Consider the following 20,061-nt stretch of genomic DNA (forward strand, 5'->3'; position numbering starts at 1 on the left):
GAAACCCACCCACCCACTCACACTCACAAGCACAAACACACAAAATACACAGACGCACATACAGGCACACACTTTTTTCACCTTTTTTCCTTGACGCAGCATCCATCATCTTTCTTCTGAATCCAGATGGAACAGGGGTTTTTCAAAGTCATTCATCCGGGTCAGGGGTCTTCCAACTTGGCCCTTTGATGACTTGTGGACTTCAACTCCCAGAATTCCTCAGCCAGGCACGCTGGCTGCGGTATTCTGGGAGTTGAAGTCCACAAGTCATCAAAGGGCGAAGTCCGAAGACCCTTGCTTGTGGACTTCAACTCCCAGAATTCCTCAGCCAGGCACGCTGGCTGAGGAATTCTGGGAGTTGAAGTCCACAAGTCATCAAAGGGCCAAGTCCGAAGAGCCCTGTTTGTGGACTTCAACTCCCAGAATTCCTCAGCCAGGCACACTGGCTGAGGAATTCTGGGAGTTGAAGTCCACAAGTTATCAAAGGGCCAAGTTGGAAGACCCCTGATCCGGGTGCATCGAAGTGGAAAGCTGCAAAGATTCCCGGGGACTTTAGGCCTCTTCTGGTTCTGCAAAACTAGATTCCCTTGGAACTGGATCTAGAACCTTTGGCCCACGGATGGTCCTCGGCCTACGACCAAAAGGGAGCCCAAAATCACCCTCGCTAAGCAAGGCCATTGTTAAGTGAGTTTTGCCCCGTTTTACGAGCACCCTTGCCACCGTTGTTAAGCGAATCACAGTCGTTAGGAGGGTGGCATGGTTGTTAAGTGAAACCGCTGGACATTGTGTGTCGGAAGGTCTCAAAGTGGGATCCTTGCAACTGTCGCCAGGATGTGCCAGTTGCCAAGCCTTTTGATCACGTGACCGTGGGGATTTTTTTACAGGGCCACAAACGGTCGCAACTTAGTCCCTTTTTTTCTTTCAGGGCCGTTGCGACTTCGAACGGTCCCTAAACCAACGGCCGTTAAGCCGTGGACTATCTGTACCGTTCCACCACCTCTGAGTCGGTCACCCCAGAAATTTGAGGGGTGCCCTGCGGGAGAAGGTTTAATTTCCCCTACGAGAAAACAACCCAAGACTCAGAAAGAGACGTGTTTTTTTTTTCTTGTTCTGTTTTGTTTAAACGTCCATATATAATTTATTACGGTTCTCTTTTCTTTTATACAAGCTGAAAATAAACGGCGGGGGGAACAGGGGGAAGATGGCGGAGGGGGCGTGGGGGGGGGACAGGTTTGAAATCTGGGACCACCGGGAGGGGAGGGGGACACAGGAGGGGCAGGAGAACGAATTGGGGGGTCCAGAGGAAAGAGATTTGGGGGAAAGGGGACGGGAATCTAAGAGAAAGGGGTGCCCTTGGCCACATTTTTGTGGCACCCTGGTTAAAAACAAAGCGGGGGTGGGTGGGACGAGAATCCCCCCTCCCCAGGCAGGAGAGGGGGGGTGGGCTTTTGACCAGAAGTCAGAGAAGAAAGAGGCACAAATGGAAGGAAGGAAGGAATGGAAGAATCCCGGTAGGAAACTTCTGGAGCCAGGACACCTCTTGTGGAGGGGGGGGAGAGACGGGACAGCTTGGAGGAGACCCTCCCCATGCTTTGCCTCTCCCCTTTGTAGCACGTCCGGTTCCCCCTCGGTCTTCCGGCCAGACGGGGGGGGGGAGGGGAGGAGGAAGTTTTCAGAGACCCAGGAAGGCTTTTTCCATTACTCTGTCCCAGATCTGGGGACTCCTGCAGGAAGAAAAGACAATCAAAAAAAGAGAAGAAAAAATGAGCGACCCTCCCCGGGGTCTCCCGGAAGGTCATCCATACCTACCTCCATGCCGGTCTGCTGGAAGGAACAGAGGAGGAGGAGGAAGAGCGGGGCGAGGTTTCCAGCCGGGCGGCTCGAGTTGAGGGGGGGGAGGAGGTGGGTCAGGCAGGGGTAGGTCACTGGCACCTGGGAGGGAAATTGAGGCAGGAGAGAGAGAGAGAGAGAGAGAGAGAGAGAGAGAGAGAGAGAGAGAGAGAGAGAGAGAGAGAGAGAGAGGCGGAGTTAGCCGGGGGGGAGGGGGAACCGGGTTCGAGGGGAGGGTCACGACACCGACACCTCACCGCTTCAATCGCTGCGGGATCCCACGCGTGAGCCGGCGGCTTCCCTGGTAAGCCTCGTCTTTCCGACTTCCCCGGGAATAAGTTACACGAAGTTTGACAAACGTTTCACCAAGTGTGACAAAAGATGCACAGAGTTTCACAAAGTTGCAACACGCCAAGGTAAAACAGGTAGTCCTCGACGTACGACCAAAATTTCTACGGCTAGACCAGACGGCTGCTAAGCGAATTTTGCCCCGTTTTACGACTTTTCTTCCTGTAGCCGTTAAGTGAATCGCTGCAGTTGTTGAGTTAGCCGCACGGTTGTTAAGCCGATCCAGCTTCCCCCATTGTCAGAAGGTCACAAAAGGGGATCATATGGCCCCGGGATACGGCGGCCGTCATAAATATGTGCCAAGCTTCCAAATTTTGATCGCGTGACCGTGGGGATTCTGCCAGTGGTCGTAAGTGTGGAAAAGGGGTCACACATCCCTTTTTTCCCCACTGCCGTTGTAACTTTGAATGATCACTAAACGAATGGCTGTAAGTGGAGGACCACCTGGACAAGGAGAGCGTGGACCAAGGACTTTTTCCTTCACCAGCAAGCCTGCACCACCCATCCCAGTTCAACCTGGTTTCTTGCAAATGGCTTTTGTCAGGTGCCAAAGATCATATCCACATGCCAAGCTACAATTTAACTGCTTTATTGCTGAAAGCCCACGCGCAGGAATCTTCCCGACTAACGGTTAGCTTAAGGGTCCATGAGAATTCAAGGGAGTTTGACTTAGTTCATTTGGGGCTATGTTGAGCAGAGGTCCCCAAAGTTTCTTGGTTGAAGGACCAGAAGGAAAGGGAAGGGGGAGCATTTTATGTACCTGTGCGCCACGTAAACGGGGCGGCGCTAGTGCCCACATGACACTAGCTAGCCCTGCCCCATTTCTGCCATGGGGGCACTAGCGCTGCCCTGTTTTTGCTGCACAGCACTGTTTAGGCCACATGGTGACCCGTTTTTGCTGTGCAGAGACCTGTTTAGGCCATGTGGAACCAGGTTTAAGCTATGCAGAGCCCCATTTAGGCCACACAAGCCCATTTTAGGCCATGCGGAGCCCCACAGGCCACAAGGAGCCCCATTCAGGCTGCACGGAGCCCCATTTTAGGCCACACGGAGCCCTATTCAGGCTGCGCGGAGCCCTGTTTTAGGCTGCGCAGAGCCCCACAGGCCATGTGGAGCACCATTTAGGCTGCACAAGCTCCATTTTAGGCCACACAGAGCCCATTTTAGGTCACACAGAACCCCATTTAGGCTTCACAGAGCCCCATTTTAGGCTGTGCATTTAGGCCACACGGAACCCCATTTAGGCTGTGCAGCCACGGCACTAGCACAAGTGGGGATGAATGGGTGCACTGGCCAGCCTGTGCCGCGACCCGGTGGCCAACAGACCACAGCCGGTAGTGCGCCACAGGTTGGGGATTCCTGATGTAGAGATTCTAGGCTGATTCCTCTTTTGACTCCGCCCCCAGTTTCTGTCCCTCCTTCTCTACCGCTTCGCTGCTCCTCTCTCCAAAGTTCCCTCCCACCTTCTGGATCCCACGAGCATGGGAATGCCAGCTCTGCCATACCTCCAGATCCCGGGTTCCGTCCCCGGTCGGACTCTAGCTTGTCGCAGGACTGTGCCCGCCGTGTTCTCTTTGGTTTGAGAGGCGCCATTTTCCGCCCGACCTCGGGTTCCCCTGGAATGGAAAGAGGAGCATCAGAGAGTCCTGAGCCCCAGAAAGAATTTGTTGGTTAAGGTGACCCTCTCTGGGTTGTTAAAAAGAAAAAAATTCCAGGGGCCACTAGAGGGCAACAGAGCATTCATATTTTTTTCTCTGTAGCTCTTTGCTGCCTCCTGCTGGAAAGGCTTAAATAAGTGCTTAATAAATAACACAAGATACTCTTTGATTTGCAAATAGTAAGCTAAAGATAACCTTTGTCATTTTTTACTGTGGGCACACTGTAATTTCATTAAAAATGAAATTCTGTTGCCTGCTCTCAAAAGTGTACATATATACAACACAAATATAAATATGCTATATACAACATATATATATATATATATATATATATATATATATATATATATATATATATATATATATATATGTAGGTCTTTGGTTGTTCGGGTTTTCTCCCGCGTAAAATTGGAAGTGTCTTGGCGACGTTTCGACAAAGTCCCATTCGTCATCTTCAGGCTGGTGTTTTCAGCTTCGTGCTTCGAGCAGCACGATGCTCAAAGCAAGAAGCTAAAAACACCAGCCTGAAGATGACGAATGTGACTTCGTCGAAACGTTGCCAAGACACTTCCAATTTTACGCGGGAGAAAACCCGAACAACCAAAGACCTATATACAAATACCCGCGAAAACCTCAGAAAACATATATATATATATATCTACACCCTTACATATCACATACAACAGTTCATTTAGTGACTGTTCAAACGTACAAAGGCACTGAAAAATGTGACATATGACAGTTTTTCACAGGGACAACCTCTGCAGCGTCCCCGTGATCCTGTGATCAAAACTGGGATGTTAATGACCTTTGCTGTGTCCCAAGGTCATGTGATCCCCTTTCGCGACCGTCTGACGAGCAAAGTCAATGGGGGAAGCCAGATTCAATTAACAATCGGGCTACTAACTTATCAACTCCAGGGATTCTCTTAATGACTGTGGCGAGAAAGGTCGTAAAAATGGCACAAAACTCACTTAACAAGTATTTCATGCAACAACAGAAATTTCGGGATCAAAATGCTATTATCCCAAAGCAAAAACTCCTTCCTTTTGGAATTCTTGTACCGATTAATCCAAGATCTGCGTGAGATTAACCGAGACCTTTGTCTTAGGGCAGTGGTTCTCAACCTTTCTAATGCCGTGACCCCATAATACAGTTCCCCATGTTGTGGTGACCCCCAAGTGGGTGTGGCCACCAATATGAGGGAGTAGGACAGCTAGGGAAAAGGGAAAAAAATGGCGGACAGCCTTGTTTGGCGACCCCCGTGAAATGGTCGTTCGACCCCAAATGGGGTCCCGACCCACAGGTTGAGAACCACTGTCTTAGGGCCTCGGTGTCTCTTCACCTTCGTTTTCCTGCTCCTTCGGTCTACGTCGGGGTTGAGCGACGGGAGGAAAGGTGCAGGAATCTTCTAGAATGGCTCCACCAGATACACTGCCTTCCTCGTTGCTGCGACTTCTTTCCGGCTGGCTGGGGGTCTTCCGGCCCCTGGGGAGGGCAACCGGCTTGGGAGGGCGAGGAGTGGAAGAGAGATCCCTGAATTGCTGTAAAACCAAGAGGGCGGATGTGGAGATACGAAAGGAGAGGGGGGAAAAAAATAGAAATTTCTCAGAAGAAGCTTCCGGCTGCGGCTGCTGGACTACAATTCCCAGCAAACCTAGCCAGCAGGACTCATGGTATGGAATGCTGGGAATGGTAGTTTTCAACCTCCAGAGCAACGTTCCTTAACCTGGGCAACCTGTGAAGACTTCAACTCCCAGAATTCCCCAGCCAGCCATAAACCATTCATTCAGCGGTTGTTCGAAGGGATGACGGCGCTGAAAAAATGACTTACGACCTGTCCTCACAGTCACAACCATCCTCCCTGTTGTGGTCACGTGATCAAAATTCGGGTGCTTGGTAACCAGGATGTATGTACCACAGTTAAAGCATCCTGGGGGGGGTTGGTTCATGTGATCGCCATTCCTGACCTTCACAGGTGGCAAAGTCAATAAGGGAAGCTAGATTCGCTTTAACGACCGTATGAGTCAGTTACTGGGACAATCCCCTTAACGACCGTGGCAAAAAAGATTGTAAAATTGGACACGACTCCCTTAACAAATGCCTTGCTTTGCACTGGGAGTTCCTGTCTCAATTGTGATCACTCCCCAGTCCTTCACCCAGAAGCCCCCAGCCCCAAAACAAGCTTTCTCCTGCCCCTTGAATTCAAAAAAGACCTGTAGTTTTGCACTGGGCGGTGCCGTCAGTCGGTCCTTCTCGGAATTTGGTGTGCCCCCCATCACGCCCCTCTCGTCGGCCCCCGTCGGCTTTTCTTCCAGGGGGTGGTCTCGCAGGTTGCCTTTGCCCCCACTCTCCCGGGATGTGCTTTCTTCAGCTGCAGTTTGGGGAGAAGACGAACAAAGGATCCATCAACCGCCAGGAATTAATTCAATTCCTTCAAACTGCAGATCGTCCCCGACCTAACGACCATTAGGTTCGTGAGAATTCAAAGATACAACGGCGCTGCAGAAGAGTGATTTTATGACCGTTTTCACACTTAAGACATTTGCAGCGTTCCCCCCCTTGGTCACGTTATTGAAATTCAGATGCTTGGCAACTGATTCGTATTTAAATGTCTACGGAGATTCTCCGTCATCCAGGCCCTCGTTGTCCCAAAGATGCTTTTTTCAAGAGGCAACTGGACTTTCTTGTTTTTTTCTTTGAAGATGTTTCCCTTCTCACCCAAGAAGCTTCTTCCGCTCCGACTGGATGGTGAGGAATGGAAGGATTTATACTCCTTTGCAGAAAGCTGGTCATTTGTCTTCTTTTAGAGAGTCGTTGAGACCACTTGGAGGTTTATCTGTGATGTTGGGATCGTCTGAATGGTGCAAATGAGTGTGGAGCCTTCTTGGAACTCCTTTCAGCAGTTCCAAGAAGGCTCCACGCCCATTTGTACCACTCAAGTGACCCTGAGGACACAGGTAGACCTCCAAGTGGCCTCAACGACTCTCTAAAAGAATTCAAATGACCAGCTGTCTGCAAGGAGTATAAATCCTTCCATTCCCCACCATTCAGTCAGAAATGGAGAAGCTTCTGGGATGAGAAGCAAAATGTGGTTCGTATTTATGACAGTTGCAGTGTCCTGGAGTCATGGGATGCCCTTTTGCAAGCCCCAGATTCCTGTTGTTAAGCAAGACAGATGTTCGGTGACTTTTGTCTCATTTTACAACCTTTCTTTGCCAGGGTTGTTAAGTGAATCCCTGCGGTTGTTAAGTTAGTAACACAGTTGTGAAGTGAATCTGGCTTCCCCCATTGACTTTGCTTGTCAGGGACACTGCAGCCATCATAAAGACATGACAGTGGCCAAACGTCCAAATTTAATGACGTGACCATGGGGATGCTGCAACGGTCGTAAGTGTGAGAAACCATCACAGGTCACTTTTCTCAGGGCCGTTGCAACTCCAAACGGTCACTAAACAAATGGCTGTAAGTTGAGAACTATTTGTAATGTGCCTTGAATAGTGTAGGTACTCATGCAAACCGAAATCTCCCAGCAATGCCTTGTATTATAGAATAGAACAGAATAGAATAGAATAGAATAGAATAGAATAATAAAAAATAGAATAGAATAATAAAAAATAGAATAGAATAGAATAATAAAAAATAGAATAGAATAGAATAGAATAGAATAATAAAAAATAGAATAGAATAGAATAATAAAAATAGAATAGAATAGAATAAAAAATAGAATAGAATAATAAAAAATGGAATAGAATAGAATAATAAAAAATAGAATAGAATAGAATAGAATAATAAAAAATAGAATAGAATAGAACAGAATAGAATAGAATAAAAAATAGAATAGAATAGAATAATAAAAAATAGAATAGAATAGAATAGAACAGAACAGAATAGAATTAAAAAATAGAATAGAATAGAATAATAAAAAATAGAATAGAATAGAATAATAAAAAATAGAATAAAATAATAAAAAATAAAATAGAATAGAATAGAATAATAAAAAATAGAATAGAATAGAATAGAATAATAAAAAATAGAATAGAATAATAAAAAATAGAATAGAATAGAATAATAAAAGATAGAATAGAATAGAATAATAAAAAATAGAATAGAATAGAACAGAACAGAATAGAAATAAGGAATAGAATAGAATAGAATAGAATAGAATAGAATGGACCCTGGAGGTCTTCTAGTCCAGCCCCCTGCTCAAGCAGGAGAACCTATACTGTCTCAGACAACGTCTTTGAAAGAAAGAATCTGCAGTGCAAGCTACCACTTCCCAGTACTAGTAGTCCATCCCTTAAACACGAGCCAGCTATGTGCGGCGGCAGCCAAAAAAAGCTAACACAATCCTCAGTTGTATAAACAGAGGCATAGAATCAAGATCACACAAAGTATTAGTACCGCTTCATAAAGCCTTTAGTGAGGCCACACCTGGAATCCTGCACCCAGTTTTGGTCACCACATTACAAAAAAAGATGTTGAGACTTTGGAAAAAGGGCAGAGAAGAGCAACTAAGATGATTTAAAGCCGGGCTTTTCAACCTTTTCACCCATTGTACCACTTTTAGGATATGGCAATTTCCGAGTACCACCAGTCGCCTAGCAAGGTGTGAAAAACTTAATGACAAAAAAGGGGGAAAAAGTGATAAAGTACAGGTAGTCCTTGACTTACAACAATTCGCTTAATGACTGTCCGAAGTTACAATGGCACTGAAAAAAAGTGCCCCCCAAGCCACAGCCGAGCAAGACACCTGCCTGCCCGCCCGGTGGTGCTCTTCCTCCTGTCCGAGGTTTCCATTGTTGTGAGCATTTCTGTTGAGGATTGACAGCAGGGGTGGGGTAGGGGGGTGTTTGGTTTTATTCCCCCCCCCCCGTTTGCTAGGTGGTTGCAGCAGGTTTTGGTCACTTCACATGATCCTGGGACACTGTGACTGTCATAAATATGAATCAGTTGCCAGGCATCTGAATGTCAATCACAAGACCCTGGAGAGGCTGCAACATCCCAGCTGATTGGCGCTTCTTCTGGGCTCAGCAGAAGCACTAGGATCAGCGCCGAGCTCCAGCTGGAGCTTGGCACTGATCCTGGCGCTTCCGCTGTGCCCTGACGGCCTCGAAGAAGCACTGATCCTGGGGCTTCCGCTGAGCCCTGACAGCCCTGCAGCTCCAGCCGTCTCTCGGTCAGGCTTGTGTGGTGCTGCCATCGGTTCAGCTCATTCCCCTCTCCCACTACCATTTTTCTAGGATGGTCGCGTACCACCTGCCAGGTGCCGATGTACCACAGGTGGTACCCGTACCACTGGTTGAAAAGCCCTGATTTAAAGGCCCGGAGACTAAAGCATAGGAAGAAGAACGGTTGTGGGAATTGGGATCGGCCATTCTAGAGAAAGGGGGGGGGGACATGATAACAGTATTATTTGAGAGTCTGCCACAAAGAAGAAGAAGTCAACTTATTTTCCAAAGCACCAGAAGGCAAGACAAGAAAAAAAATGGATGGAAACTACTCAAGGAGAGAAGCAACCTGGGATTAAGGATGATCGTCCTAACAGTGAGGGCAATTAACCAGTGGAACAGCTTGCCACCAGAAATTGTAGGTGCTTCATCACTGGAGGTTTTTTTTTTTCTTTAGAAAAGAATGGACAGTCACTTGTCTGAGATGGTAGAGCAGTGGTTCTCAACCTTTTTAATGCCGCGACCCCCAACCGGTCGTAAGTCGAGGACTACACAACCGGTCGTAAGTCGAGGACTGCTCAACTGGTGCAGCACCGTTTGCAGAATGGGACTTTTGGCGGGCTCAGCAGGGCAGAGACAGCCTGGACAATTCCTATTGGCTTTGGAAAGCCAATAGAATGAGACTCTATTCAAGAGAGTCTATTCGATTGGCTTTCAAAAGCCAATAGAATAAAAGGGAGGAGCACAGCTAAGGAAAAGGGGGGAAAAATGGCGGACTGCGTTGTTTGGCGACCCCCGTGAAATGGTCGTTCGGCCCCAAATGGGGTCCCGACCCACAGGTTGAGAACCACTGTGGTCGAGGGTCTCCTGCTTGAGCAGGGGGCTGGACTAGGAGACCTCCAAGGTCCCTTCCAGCTTTATTCTGATTCACTTCTGGATTATTAAAGCAGCCACCTCATTTACCAGGCTCATATGAGTTTCTGTCATATAAACCCGTCCCCAGGCATAGCTCAATGCATAGTACTCGTCCCATTGGCGACATTAAGGCAAGTGGACTTCAACTCCCAGCGTTGCTGGCTGGGGAATTCTGGGAGTTGAAGTCCACTTGGCCAATTCTAGGAATGTCTACCCACCTATATCCCAGCTGGCTTCGGCCCGCCGAATGGTGGCAAAACTTGGCTTGCTGCTCTGCAGGGGAGGGTGAGGCCTCCATCCTCTTTGCCCTAGGTGGGTTTAAAAAACAACAACAATCCATCAGTACCACACACTGTCTTAGAAATCAGGAGATGGGGAGTTCTAGTCCTGCCTTAGGCTGGGTGACTTTGGGCCAATCACCAAGAGACGGTGAGTTCTAGTCCCACCTTAGGCATGAAAGCCGGCTGGGTGGGCCAATCACCAGGAGACTGGAAGTTCTAGTCCCGCCTTAGGCATGAAAGCCTGCTGGGTGACTTTGGGCCAATCACCAGGAGACTGGAAGTTCTAGTCCCGTCTTAGGCATGAAAGCCTGCTGGGTGACTTTGGGCCAGTCACCAGGAGACTGGGAGTTCCAGTCCCACCTTAGGCATGAAAGCCGGCTGGGTGGGCCAATCACCAGGAGACTGGAAGTTCTAGTCCTGCCTTAGGCACAAAAGCCAGCTGGGTGACTTTGGGCCAATCCCCAGGAGACTGGAAGTTCTAGTCCCGCCTTAGGCATGAAAGCCTGCTGGGTGACTTTGGCCCAATCACCAGGAGACTGGGAATTCTAGTCCCGCCTTAGGCACAAAAGCCAGCTGGGTGACTTTGGGCCAGTCCCTCTCTCTAAGCCCAACCCACCTCACAGGGTTATCGTTATGGGGAAAACGGGAGCAGGAAGGTGTACGGAGTAGTTTCACCGCTTCGATTTACTTATAAAGTCATAAAGGCAAGATTAAAAGAAAAATCTAATAAATAAATAAATCCAATAGTACTTTTAGGAAGGAGGTCCTTTTGGGTAGCCCTTCCTCTTTTGACTGGCGTGATTTTAAGCCGCAGACCCCTGGGAGTCACCCATGCTTCAAAAGAGCTTCCTTGGACCACATGGTGCTCCCAGAGTCATGTATGCGAGGGGAGGGGAAAACGAGCCGAGAAGGCGGGATAAGTCTGCCCACCTGTGTCGTCGGAGGATCGCCTTCTCTGCTGCTCCCGTAAACTTCCTGTCCTTTGTTCCATTTCAACGCTCTAACCAAGGAAGAAAGATGATGAACTGCACACCACGGACAAGAATAACAGAATCGCAGAGCTGGGAGGGACCCTGGAGGTCATCTAGTCCAACCCCCTGCTCAAGCAGGAGACCTTATGCCATTTCAGATCTGGCTGTCCAGTCTCTTCTTAAAAATGAGGAGGAGGAGGAGGAGGAGGAGGAGGAGGAGGAGGAGGAGGAGGAGGAGGAGGAGGAGGAGAACACAGTTGGTGTCAACATCCAGCTCGTGAATCCAAACCAAACTCTGGCTTCTTTCCGTTTCCAAAAATCTTACTGTTTATTGAATACACTGCATGGCAATGTCGAAACGAAACTAACTCCGAGGTTCCCAGACACCAGTTCATAGAATTAAACAATAATTTCTCCTCTCCGGTAGCCCATGTAAACAATTTCACTTTGTTACGGGAACCATCTGCTTCTTCTCCACACCTGCTGCGGTGTCCTTGGGGAGGTTTCAGACTCTCTCACGGGTCTTCAGCAGAATCATAGAGGTTTCGTTTCTCCAGCTAACCCGGGAGTGTCAAACTCGCCGCATCATGCAATGTGTCGGGATGTATCGCGACTTTTCTCCCCCTTGCTGGAGCTGGGGTGGGCGTGGCTTCCGCGTGACGCATCCGGCCCGCGGGCCGGCAGTTTGATATCCCTGATCTAATCCATTCTAAAGCAACACACACACACCCTGTGATGACCCAGGGCACAGCACAGAGGCAACGTAGTCAGCTGGCAATTCAAACTGCCCTTTAATGCTCCAAATTTTCCCCAAATGCTCCCACGTTTCTGGCAAGCCTCCAAACACAAGAAGACAAACCTTCAGCCACCTGTGGCTGCAAGCAGTTTCACATACAGTCTGATTAGGAGAGGAATTTACTCAAGGCCACGGAGATAACAAGGAATGACGCATACATCGTAAACCTAACGAGTCTGGGTGAATACACGCTTGTCTAAGCAGTTTCAAAAGGGAAGCCAAAATACAGAGATCTTTGAACATCCAAGCAACACTGTCAGCCAGTCCAATGGTCAGAGTGTCCGGGTTTCAAGCAGAAGTCACAGAACAAGAGATCAGCAGCAACAACAACAACACACACACACACACAAACACACACTTCCAAAGAATCAGCGTTTGTTCCCGACAAATGCCTCTCCCCACAGCGTCTCCTTAAATCTCAGTCTCCAGGTGTGCCTTATGGAGAGGGGCAGGACGCTCTCCTCCCGAGTAGTTGAGCCTGCCTGCGTTGTTCCCTCCTCTCCACGCTCTAGGACAGCGGTTCTCAACCTGTGGGTCGGGACCCTATTTGGGGTCGAACGACCATTTCACGGGGGTCGCCAAACAACGCAGTCCGGCATTTTTTCCTCCTTTTCTTCAGCTGTGCTACTCCTTTTTATTCTATTGGCTTTTGAAAGCCAATAGAATAGACTCTCTTGAATAGAGTCTAATTCTATTGGCTTTCAAAAGCCAATAGGAATTGTCCAGGCTGTCTCTGCCCTGCTGAGCCCGCCAAAAGTCCCATTCTGCAAACGGTGCTGCAAGTTGTCTGCAGCGAAGGCAACTTGCAGCACCGTTTGCAGAATGGGACTTTTGGAAGTTTCCACCCTTCCCTGCTGAGCAACTACTAAAAATGTAAGTAAAAGAGGGCCAGGGGTGGGAGGTGGGAGGTGGGAGGCCGGCGGGCGCAGGGAGGGTTGCTGGCGCGCGTGAGGCCCGGCGGGTGCCTTGCCTCCCTTGGGCTGGGCCAGCTGGTGGCCCAGCCGGTGGTCGACCTGCTCCGTCTCTGCCGCTTGCCAGCTATGCCTTGGCCGGCGCAGGGGGTGGCACCACGCATGCGCGGCGCTCCCGGGCAGGGAAAGTCCTCGATTTACAACTGGTTTAGTCCTCGACTTACGACCGGTTGAGTAGTCCTCGACTTACGACCGGTTGGGGGTCGTGGCATTAAAAAGATTGAGAACCACTGCTCTAGGAATAGGTGGGGATGGCCCTTGCTCATCACCTGAACTCTGCCTCTCCTGTTCCTCCTGTCCCAATCCTGGCGGGCCCTGGCTTGCCTCGGCCTGCCGTTCCCCACATTCCTCTGAAACCACAGACCCCTCCCCCTCGACCTCCGTAGGATCCCGTTCCAGCTGATTTTCCTCCGTAGATTCAGGCTCCGACGGAGGCATGACACCCCCCTCTTACTCTAATGGCAAGTTTTATTCTTCATATGGGTTTTTTTTCCCCCGTGATAGAGAATTACCTCTAGCTTAGCATCCAGACTCCACCCTTTTGCACGTTCCATTCCCGGCAGCGGCACTCCTTGGACGCGCGACGGCTGTAAGAACTCGGTCCTCCGTCCGTCCGTCGGTGCCCTCTCTGAATCAGGAGTGGAAATCTTGTTTCGGAAGGAAAGGGGATTTAAAAGGGGGGGGTCTTTCGCGTCCCGGCCCTTACCCCGGAAATACATTTCCGTACCTGTTTGGAACAGCCTGGGAGGCCTTTGACTCTGCTTCCAGGCGCTGTTGCGGTCGCCATTCCCGGAAGCAGCATGGTTCCCCCCGCCATGTCCTGGTCCAGTTTCCACTCTTTCTCGTGGGCGACGGAGTACATCAAGGGCTTCGGGTCCTCCCCTCCCAGGGGAGGCGGGGGAGGATTGGGGGGCAGATCGTCGGAGTCTCGCTCTCCCTTGATGCTGCGGTACCGGCGGAAATGGAAGAGTCCCTTTTTCCTCTTCCTTTGTAGAGGTGGGAGGGAATCGGACAGGCCTGGCCGTACCGCACAGCTCTCAGATATCCGAGGATAGCTGGGCGGGAGAGAAACGGCGGAACTAAGAGAGCAGAAAGTGATTTTGGAGAAAAATGTAAGATACATGCGTAGTCCTCAAATTATGACCACAACTCAGCCTGAAATTTCTATGGCTAAGCGAGACACTTCTCTCCCTTCTTCTTTCCTTCCTTCTTTCCTTCCTTCCTTTCCTCATTCCTTCCTTCCTTCCTCCCTCCTTCCATCCCTCCTTCGCTCCCTTCCTTTTTTTCTCCCTTCCTCCCTCCCTTCTTTCCTCCCTCCCTCTCTCCTTTTTTCCTTTCTTCCTTCTCTCCCTCCCTCCCTCCCTTCTCACTACCTCCCTCTCTCCCTTCCTTCCTCCCTTCACTCCTTCCCTATCTTCTCTCCCTCCCTCCCCCTCTCCCTTCCTTCTTTCCTCCCTCCCTCCCTTCTTTCCTCCCTCCCTCGCTCCCTCCCTTCTTTCCTCCCTCCCTCCCTCCTTTTTTCCTTTCTTCCTTCTCTCCCTCCCTCCCTCCCTTCTCTCACTACCTCCCTCTCTCCCTTCCTTCCTCCCTTCACTCCTTCCCTATCTTCTCTCCCTCCCTCCCCCTCTCCCTTCCTTCTTTCCTCCCTCCCTCCTTCTTTCCTCCCTCCCTCGCTCCCTCCCTTCTTTCCTCCCTCCCTCCTTTTTTCCTTTCTTCCTTCTCTCCCTCCCTCCCTCCCTTCTCACTACCTCCCTCTCTCCCTTCCTTCCTCCCTTCACTCCTTCCCTATCTTCTCTCCCTCCCTCCCTCCCCCTCCCTTCCTTCTTCCTTCCTCCCTTCTTTCCTTCCTTCCTTCTTTCCTTCCTTTCCTCCCTCCCTCCCTCTTTCTTTTCTTCCTTCTCTCCCTCCCTCCCTCCCTCCCTCTCTCCTTTTATCCATCCAATTTATTGGCCAACCATCTTGCAACGTTAAAATGAAACGACAGAAATAAAATACAGGTAACTCCTCGGCGAACGACAACGGAGGCCCCAAATTCTCTTGTTACGTGAGGCATTTGTGAAGTGAATTTTGTCCTGTTTCACAACCCTTTTCCCCCCCATGTTGTTAAGTGAATCACTGCAGGGCACGATTGTTCAGCGAATCTGGCTTCCCGGTTGATTTTGCTTGGCAGAAGGTCGCCCAAAAAAGGGATCACGTGACCCCGGAACGCTGAGACCATCATAAATGTGAGTCGATCACCAAGTTATCTGCATTTTGATCACGTGACCAGGGGGATGCTGCAACGGCTGTAAGTCACTTTTTTCAGCGCCGTTGTAGCTTCCAACGGCCACTGAACGAGCTGTTGTTAGTGGAGGACTAGCTGTAACTAGCTGCATTAGGGAGATATTCAAAGACGACAGTAGGAAAGACGCTGAAGCTAAATTGGGAACGGCTTTTCCCCCAGGCTGATCTTAGCAAAGACAGAATCACAAGAGTTGGAAAGGACCTCAGAGGTCTTCTAGTCCAACCCCTCTGCTCAAGCAGAAGATCTTATACCATTCCAGACAAAGGGCTGTCCAATCTCTTCTTAAAAACTTCCAATGATGAAGCACCCAAAACCTCTGGTGGCAAGTCGTTCCACTGGTTAATTGTTCTCACTGTCAGGAAATGACTCCTTAGTTCTAGGTTGCTTCTTTCCTTAGTTAGTTTCCATCCATTGCTTCTTGTCCTGCTTTCAGCCGCTTTGGAAAATAGCTTGACTCCCTCTTCTTTGGGGCAGCCCCTGAGAGATTGGAAGGCTGCTATCATGTCCCCCCTCATCCTTCTCGTCATTAAACTGGACATACCCAATTCCTGCAACCGTTCTTTGTATGTTTGTTGCTCTTCTCTGCACTCTTTCTAGAGTCTCAACATCTTTTTTACATCGTGGCGACCAAAACTGGATGCAGTATTCCAAGTGTGGCCTTACCAAGGCCTTGTAAAGTGGTATTAACACTTCACGTGATCTTGATTCTATCCCTCTGTTAATGCAGCCCAGCACTGTGTTGGCCTTTTTGGCTGCTGCAGCACACGGCTGGCTCCTATTTAAGGGATTGTCCACTAGGACTCTGAGGTCCCTCTTCCAGTTGCTGCTATTGAGCAAGGTACCACCTATACCAGGGGTTGGCTCTTTTATGACTCGTGGACTTCAACTTCCAGAATTCCTGAACCAGCATGGCTCAACTTGGAAACCTCTCCCTTTCCTCTCAGCATGGCTGGCTCAGGAATTCTGGGAGTTGAAGTCCACCAGTCATAAAAGAGCCAAGGTTGCCTACCCCTGCCCTATACTATACCTGTACATTTGGTTTTTCTTGCCTGATTGAATGACATCAACTCTGCCCCAGAGAGAACTGTACTCGGCTCACCTTATTGTGTTGCTCAGGACTCTCCGGTTGAAAAACTCATCCAGACCCTCATCCAGTCTGGGCACCAACCCGTTCTCCTGTTCTCTGGATTCCAGGGAACGAAAAAGTCGGTTCTGGAAAAGAAGAAAAAAAAACACCTGGGCCTGTTAATTCTTCCCATAGATTAACTGGGGCCTGGGAGAGGGAATTAAAAGAGAACCCATACATAAAAGAGGAGGAAGATTTGAAAGTATTTGGATTGCGATCCAAAAGGTGTTTTTTTCACGAGGCAACTTGTCCTTGTTTTTCTTTGAAGACGTTTCGCTTCTCATCCCAGAAGCTTCTTCAGCTTTGACTGGATGGTGGGGAATGAGAGGATTTATACTCCTTGCAGACAGCTGGTCATTTGCATCGTTTTAGCAAGTCGTTGAGACCACTTGGAGGTTTACCCGTATGCGCAGGGTCACCCGAGCGGTGCAAATGGGTGTGCAGCCTTCTTGGGATTGCTGAAAGGACTGTGTGGTAGACTGGAGATAGATGGTGTCGTGTCCCCCCGCCCCCCGTTGTGAGAGGGCTGTGCAATTTTGACCTAGATGGCCTCTTGGACCCCTCTTTCAAGCCAGCGGTCCTCTCTGTCCAGAATGTGGACTTTGCTGTCTTCGAAAGAGCGGCCTTCGTCTTCTAAAGGCAGATGGACGGCTGAATCTTGTCCTGATGGGTTTGTTATCCTGTGGTGTGCCCTGTGTTTGTGAAGTGGTTGTGATAAGATAAGATAAGATAAGATAAGATGAGATGAGGTGAGGTGAGGTGAGGTGAGGTGAGGTGAGCTGAGGCGAGGCGAGGCGAGGCAAGAAAAGAGGATAAGATAAGGTAAGGTAAGGTAAGGTAGGATAAGATAAGGTAAAATAAGGTAAGGTGAGGTGAGGTAAGGTAAGAGAAGGCAACGCAACGCAAGGCGAAGATAAGATAAGATAAGATAAGATGAGATGAGATGAGGTGAGGCAAGAAGATAAGGTAAGGTAAGGTAAAGTAAGGTAAGGTAAGGTGAGATGAGATAAGAGAAGGTAAGAGAAGGCAAGGCAAGGCGAAGATAAGATAAGATAAGATAAGATAAGATAAGATAAGATGATGAGATGAGATGAGATGAGATGAGACGAAGCGAGGCGAGGCGAGGCAAGAAGATTAGATAAGGTAAGGTAAGGTAGGATAAGATAAGATAAAGTAAGGTAAGGTAAGGTGAGGTGAGGTGAAATGAAGTGAGGTAAGGTAAGGTGAGATGAGATGAGGTAAGGCGAGGTGAGGCGAGGCAAGAAGATAAGATAAGGTAAGGTGAGATAAGGTAGGATAAGGTAAGGTAAGGTGAGGTGAGGTGAGGTGAAATGAAGTGAGGTAAGGTAAGGTGAGATGAGATGAGGTGAGGTAAGGCGAGGCGAGGCAAGGCAAGAAGATAAGATAAGGTAAGGTGAGATAAGGTAGGATAAGGTAAGGTGAGGTGAGGTGAGATGAGATGAGATAAGAGAAGGCAAGGCAAGGCAAGGCGAAGATGATAAGATAAGATAAGATGATAAGATAAGATAAGATAAGATAACCTTTATTGTCATCTTTTACTGTGGGCACAACGACACACATCAAAAATGAAATTTAGTTGCCCGCTTTCAAAGTGATCTGCACATGGGTCACTGCATTGTACTACATATACCATATTTCTCAGTTTGTGTCTAGGTGTTTTATCCTCGGGGTGGACAGGCTTCTGCCTTAGTGTATTGGTGGGCTTGAAGTGTGCACATGTGTTGTGTTGGCTGAAGATCCTCCTATCCTGAGCTTTTCCCGATATTCCTGCAACCTGTGGAATGACTATGTTGAGGGCTACATTCTTTGGCTACAGGAAGCTTTCACACATTCCACACTCATTTGCACCACTCAGGGGACCCTGAGGACAGACAAACCTCCAAGTGGCCTCAACGACTCCCTAAAAGGAGGCAAATGACCAGCTGTCTGCAAGGAGTACAAATCCTGCCATTCCCCACCATCCAGTCAGAGCTGAAGAAGCTTCTTGGATGAAAAGTGAAACGTCTTCAAAGAAAAACAAGGAAGTCCAGTTGCCTTAAAAAAGCAACTTTGGGACAACTGAGGACTCAGATAAACCTCCAAGTGGCATCAACGGTCCTCTAAAACAGTGGTTCTCAACCTGTGGGTCGGGACCCCATTTGGGATCGAACGACCATTTCACGGGGGTCGCCAAACAACGCAGTCCGCCATTTTTCCCCCTTTTCCTTAGCTGTGCTACTCCGTTTTATTCTACTGGCTTTTGAAAGCCAATAGAATAGACTCTCTTGAATAGAGTCTAATTCTATTGGCTTTCAAACGCCAATAGGAATTGTCCAGGCTGTCTCTGCCCTGCTGAGCCCGCCAAAAGCCCCATTCTGCAAACGGTGCTGCACTAGTTGAGTAGTCCTCGACTTACGACCGGTTGAGTAGTCCTCGACTTACGACCAGTTGGGGGTCGCGGCATTAAAAAGGTTGAGAACCACTGCTCTAAAAGAATGCAAATGACCAACTGTCTGCAAGGAGTATAAATCCTTCCATTCCCCACCATCCAGTAGAGCTGAAGAAGTTTCTTGGATAAGAAGCAAAACATCTTCAAAGAAAAACAAGGAAGTCCAGTTGCCTTTAAAAAGCAACTTTGGGACAACTGAGGACTCAGATAAACCTCCAAGTGGCCTCAACGGCCCTCTAAAAGAATGCAAATGACCAACTGTCTGCAAGGAGTATAAATCCTTCCATTCCCCACCCTCCAGTCAGAGCGGAAGAAGCTTCTTTTATGAGAAGGGAAATGTCTTCAAAGAAAAACAACGAAGTCCAGGTGCCTCCTCCAAAAAAGCACCTTTGGGACTATTAACCCTTCACATGGTCAGGCAGGAGAAGGAGGAAAGAGATACTTTGGACAAGGTACTCACACTGGAGCGGAAGCGGGTCGAACGAGGCGGCCGGGGTCTGCCGCACGTCCGGTGCTCAAGCCGAGTCCCGTCTGTGGGCAGCTCACAAAACCCATCGAAGGAGGCGCTGTGCGAATAGGGGTAGGGAGTGTTGCCCACGAGAGCGATCCACCCCAGAGGTGAGCTCATATTAGCAGTCGCGAGGTCGCTGTCCTGTTCCGATCCACCTGCAAGCGGAGAGAGGCCGTTAAGTCATTGCAGTCCTAAGTTGAGGCGTCACGTGACTGGACTCCATTTTACGACGGTCGTTTCGGTGAATCCTGTTGAGCGAATCCAGCATATCCAATGGGTAGTTTGGGCCGTTTTCGGTCAAAGAGAAAAAAAAAATGAGGGATTTGTGCTGAAAAGGGCTGTTTTAAGCTCAAAACCCTTTTTTCGTTGCCCGGATACAAGCAGTCCTTGACTTATGACCACCCCTGAGCAGAACCTTTCTGTTGCTAAGTGAAACATTTGTGAAGTGAGCTTGGCCCCGTTTTGCGACCTTCCTTGCCACCGTTGTGAAGGGAATCATGCTAGTTGTTAAATTAGTCAAACGATCGTGAAGTGAATTCCGGCTTCCCGATTGACTTGGCTTGTAAGAAAGTAGCAAAAGGGGATCACGTGATGCCCCTGGGACATTGCGACGGTCATAAATAGGATGCCAAGCGTTGGATTTTTGATCATATGACCGTGGGGATACTACAACGGTCGTTACGTGTGAAAAACAGTCACAAGTCACGTTTTTCAGTGCCGTTATAACTTTGAACGGTCACTAAGCGAATT

General features: G+C 49.0%; 1 protein-coding gene across 7 annotated transcripts in view; it reads right to left on the reverse strand.

Moving 5' to 3' along the window:
- Positions 1 to 1,218: 1,218 nt before the first annotated feature.
- The window catches only part of CARMIL3 (capping protein regulator and myosin 1 linker 3), a 71,758-nt gene continuing 52,915 nt past the window's right edge, over positions 1,219 to 20,061 (reverse strand). For 3 of the 7 annotated variants that reach the window (XM_039338083.1, XM_039338087.1, XM_039338088.1), the window contains 9 exons: positions 19,261 to 19,466; positions 16,325 to 16,437; positions 13,669 to 14,020; positions 13,454 to 13,588; positions 11,134 to 11,203; positions 10,141 to 10,230; positions 6,053 to 6,210; positions 5,182 to 5,380; positions 2,028 to 3,824 (listed from right to left, as the gene is read on the reverse strand). In XM_039338083.1, coding sequence (XP_039194017.1) covers positions 3,385 to 3,824; positions 5,182 to 5,380; positions 6,053 to 6,210; positions 10,141 to 10,230; positions 11,134 to 11,203; positions 13,454 to 13,588; positions 13,669 to 14,020; positions 16,325 to 16,437; positions 19,261 to 19,466 — 1,763 coding nt within the window. In that variant the 3' untranslated portion in view covers positions 2,028 to 3,384. Of the gene's footprint in view, positions 1,725 to 1,809; positions 1,933 to 2,027; positions 3,825 to 5,181; positions 5,381 to 6,052; positions 6,211 to 10,140; positions 10,231 to 11,133; positions 11,204 to 13,453; positions 13,589 to 13,668; positions 14,021 to 16,324; positions 16,438 to 19,260; positions 19,467 to 20,061 lie in introns of those variants that run through there. The other 4 variants (XM_039338086.1, XM_039338084.1, XM_039338085.1 and 1 more) reach the window with 4 other exon arrangements.

Source organism: Crotalus tigris, unplaced genomic scaffold (assembly GCF_016545835.1).
Source record: "Crotalus tigris isolate CLP2741 ecotype Arizona unplaced genomic scaffold, ASM1654583v1 scf7180000017690.20705106771:4171800, whole genome shotgun sequence".
Taxonomy (NCBI): domain Eukaryota; kingdom Metazoa; phylum Chordata; class Lepidosauria; order Squamata; family Viperidae; genus Crotalus; species Crotalus tigris.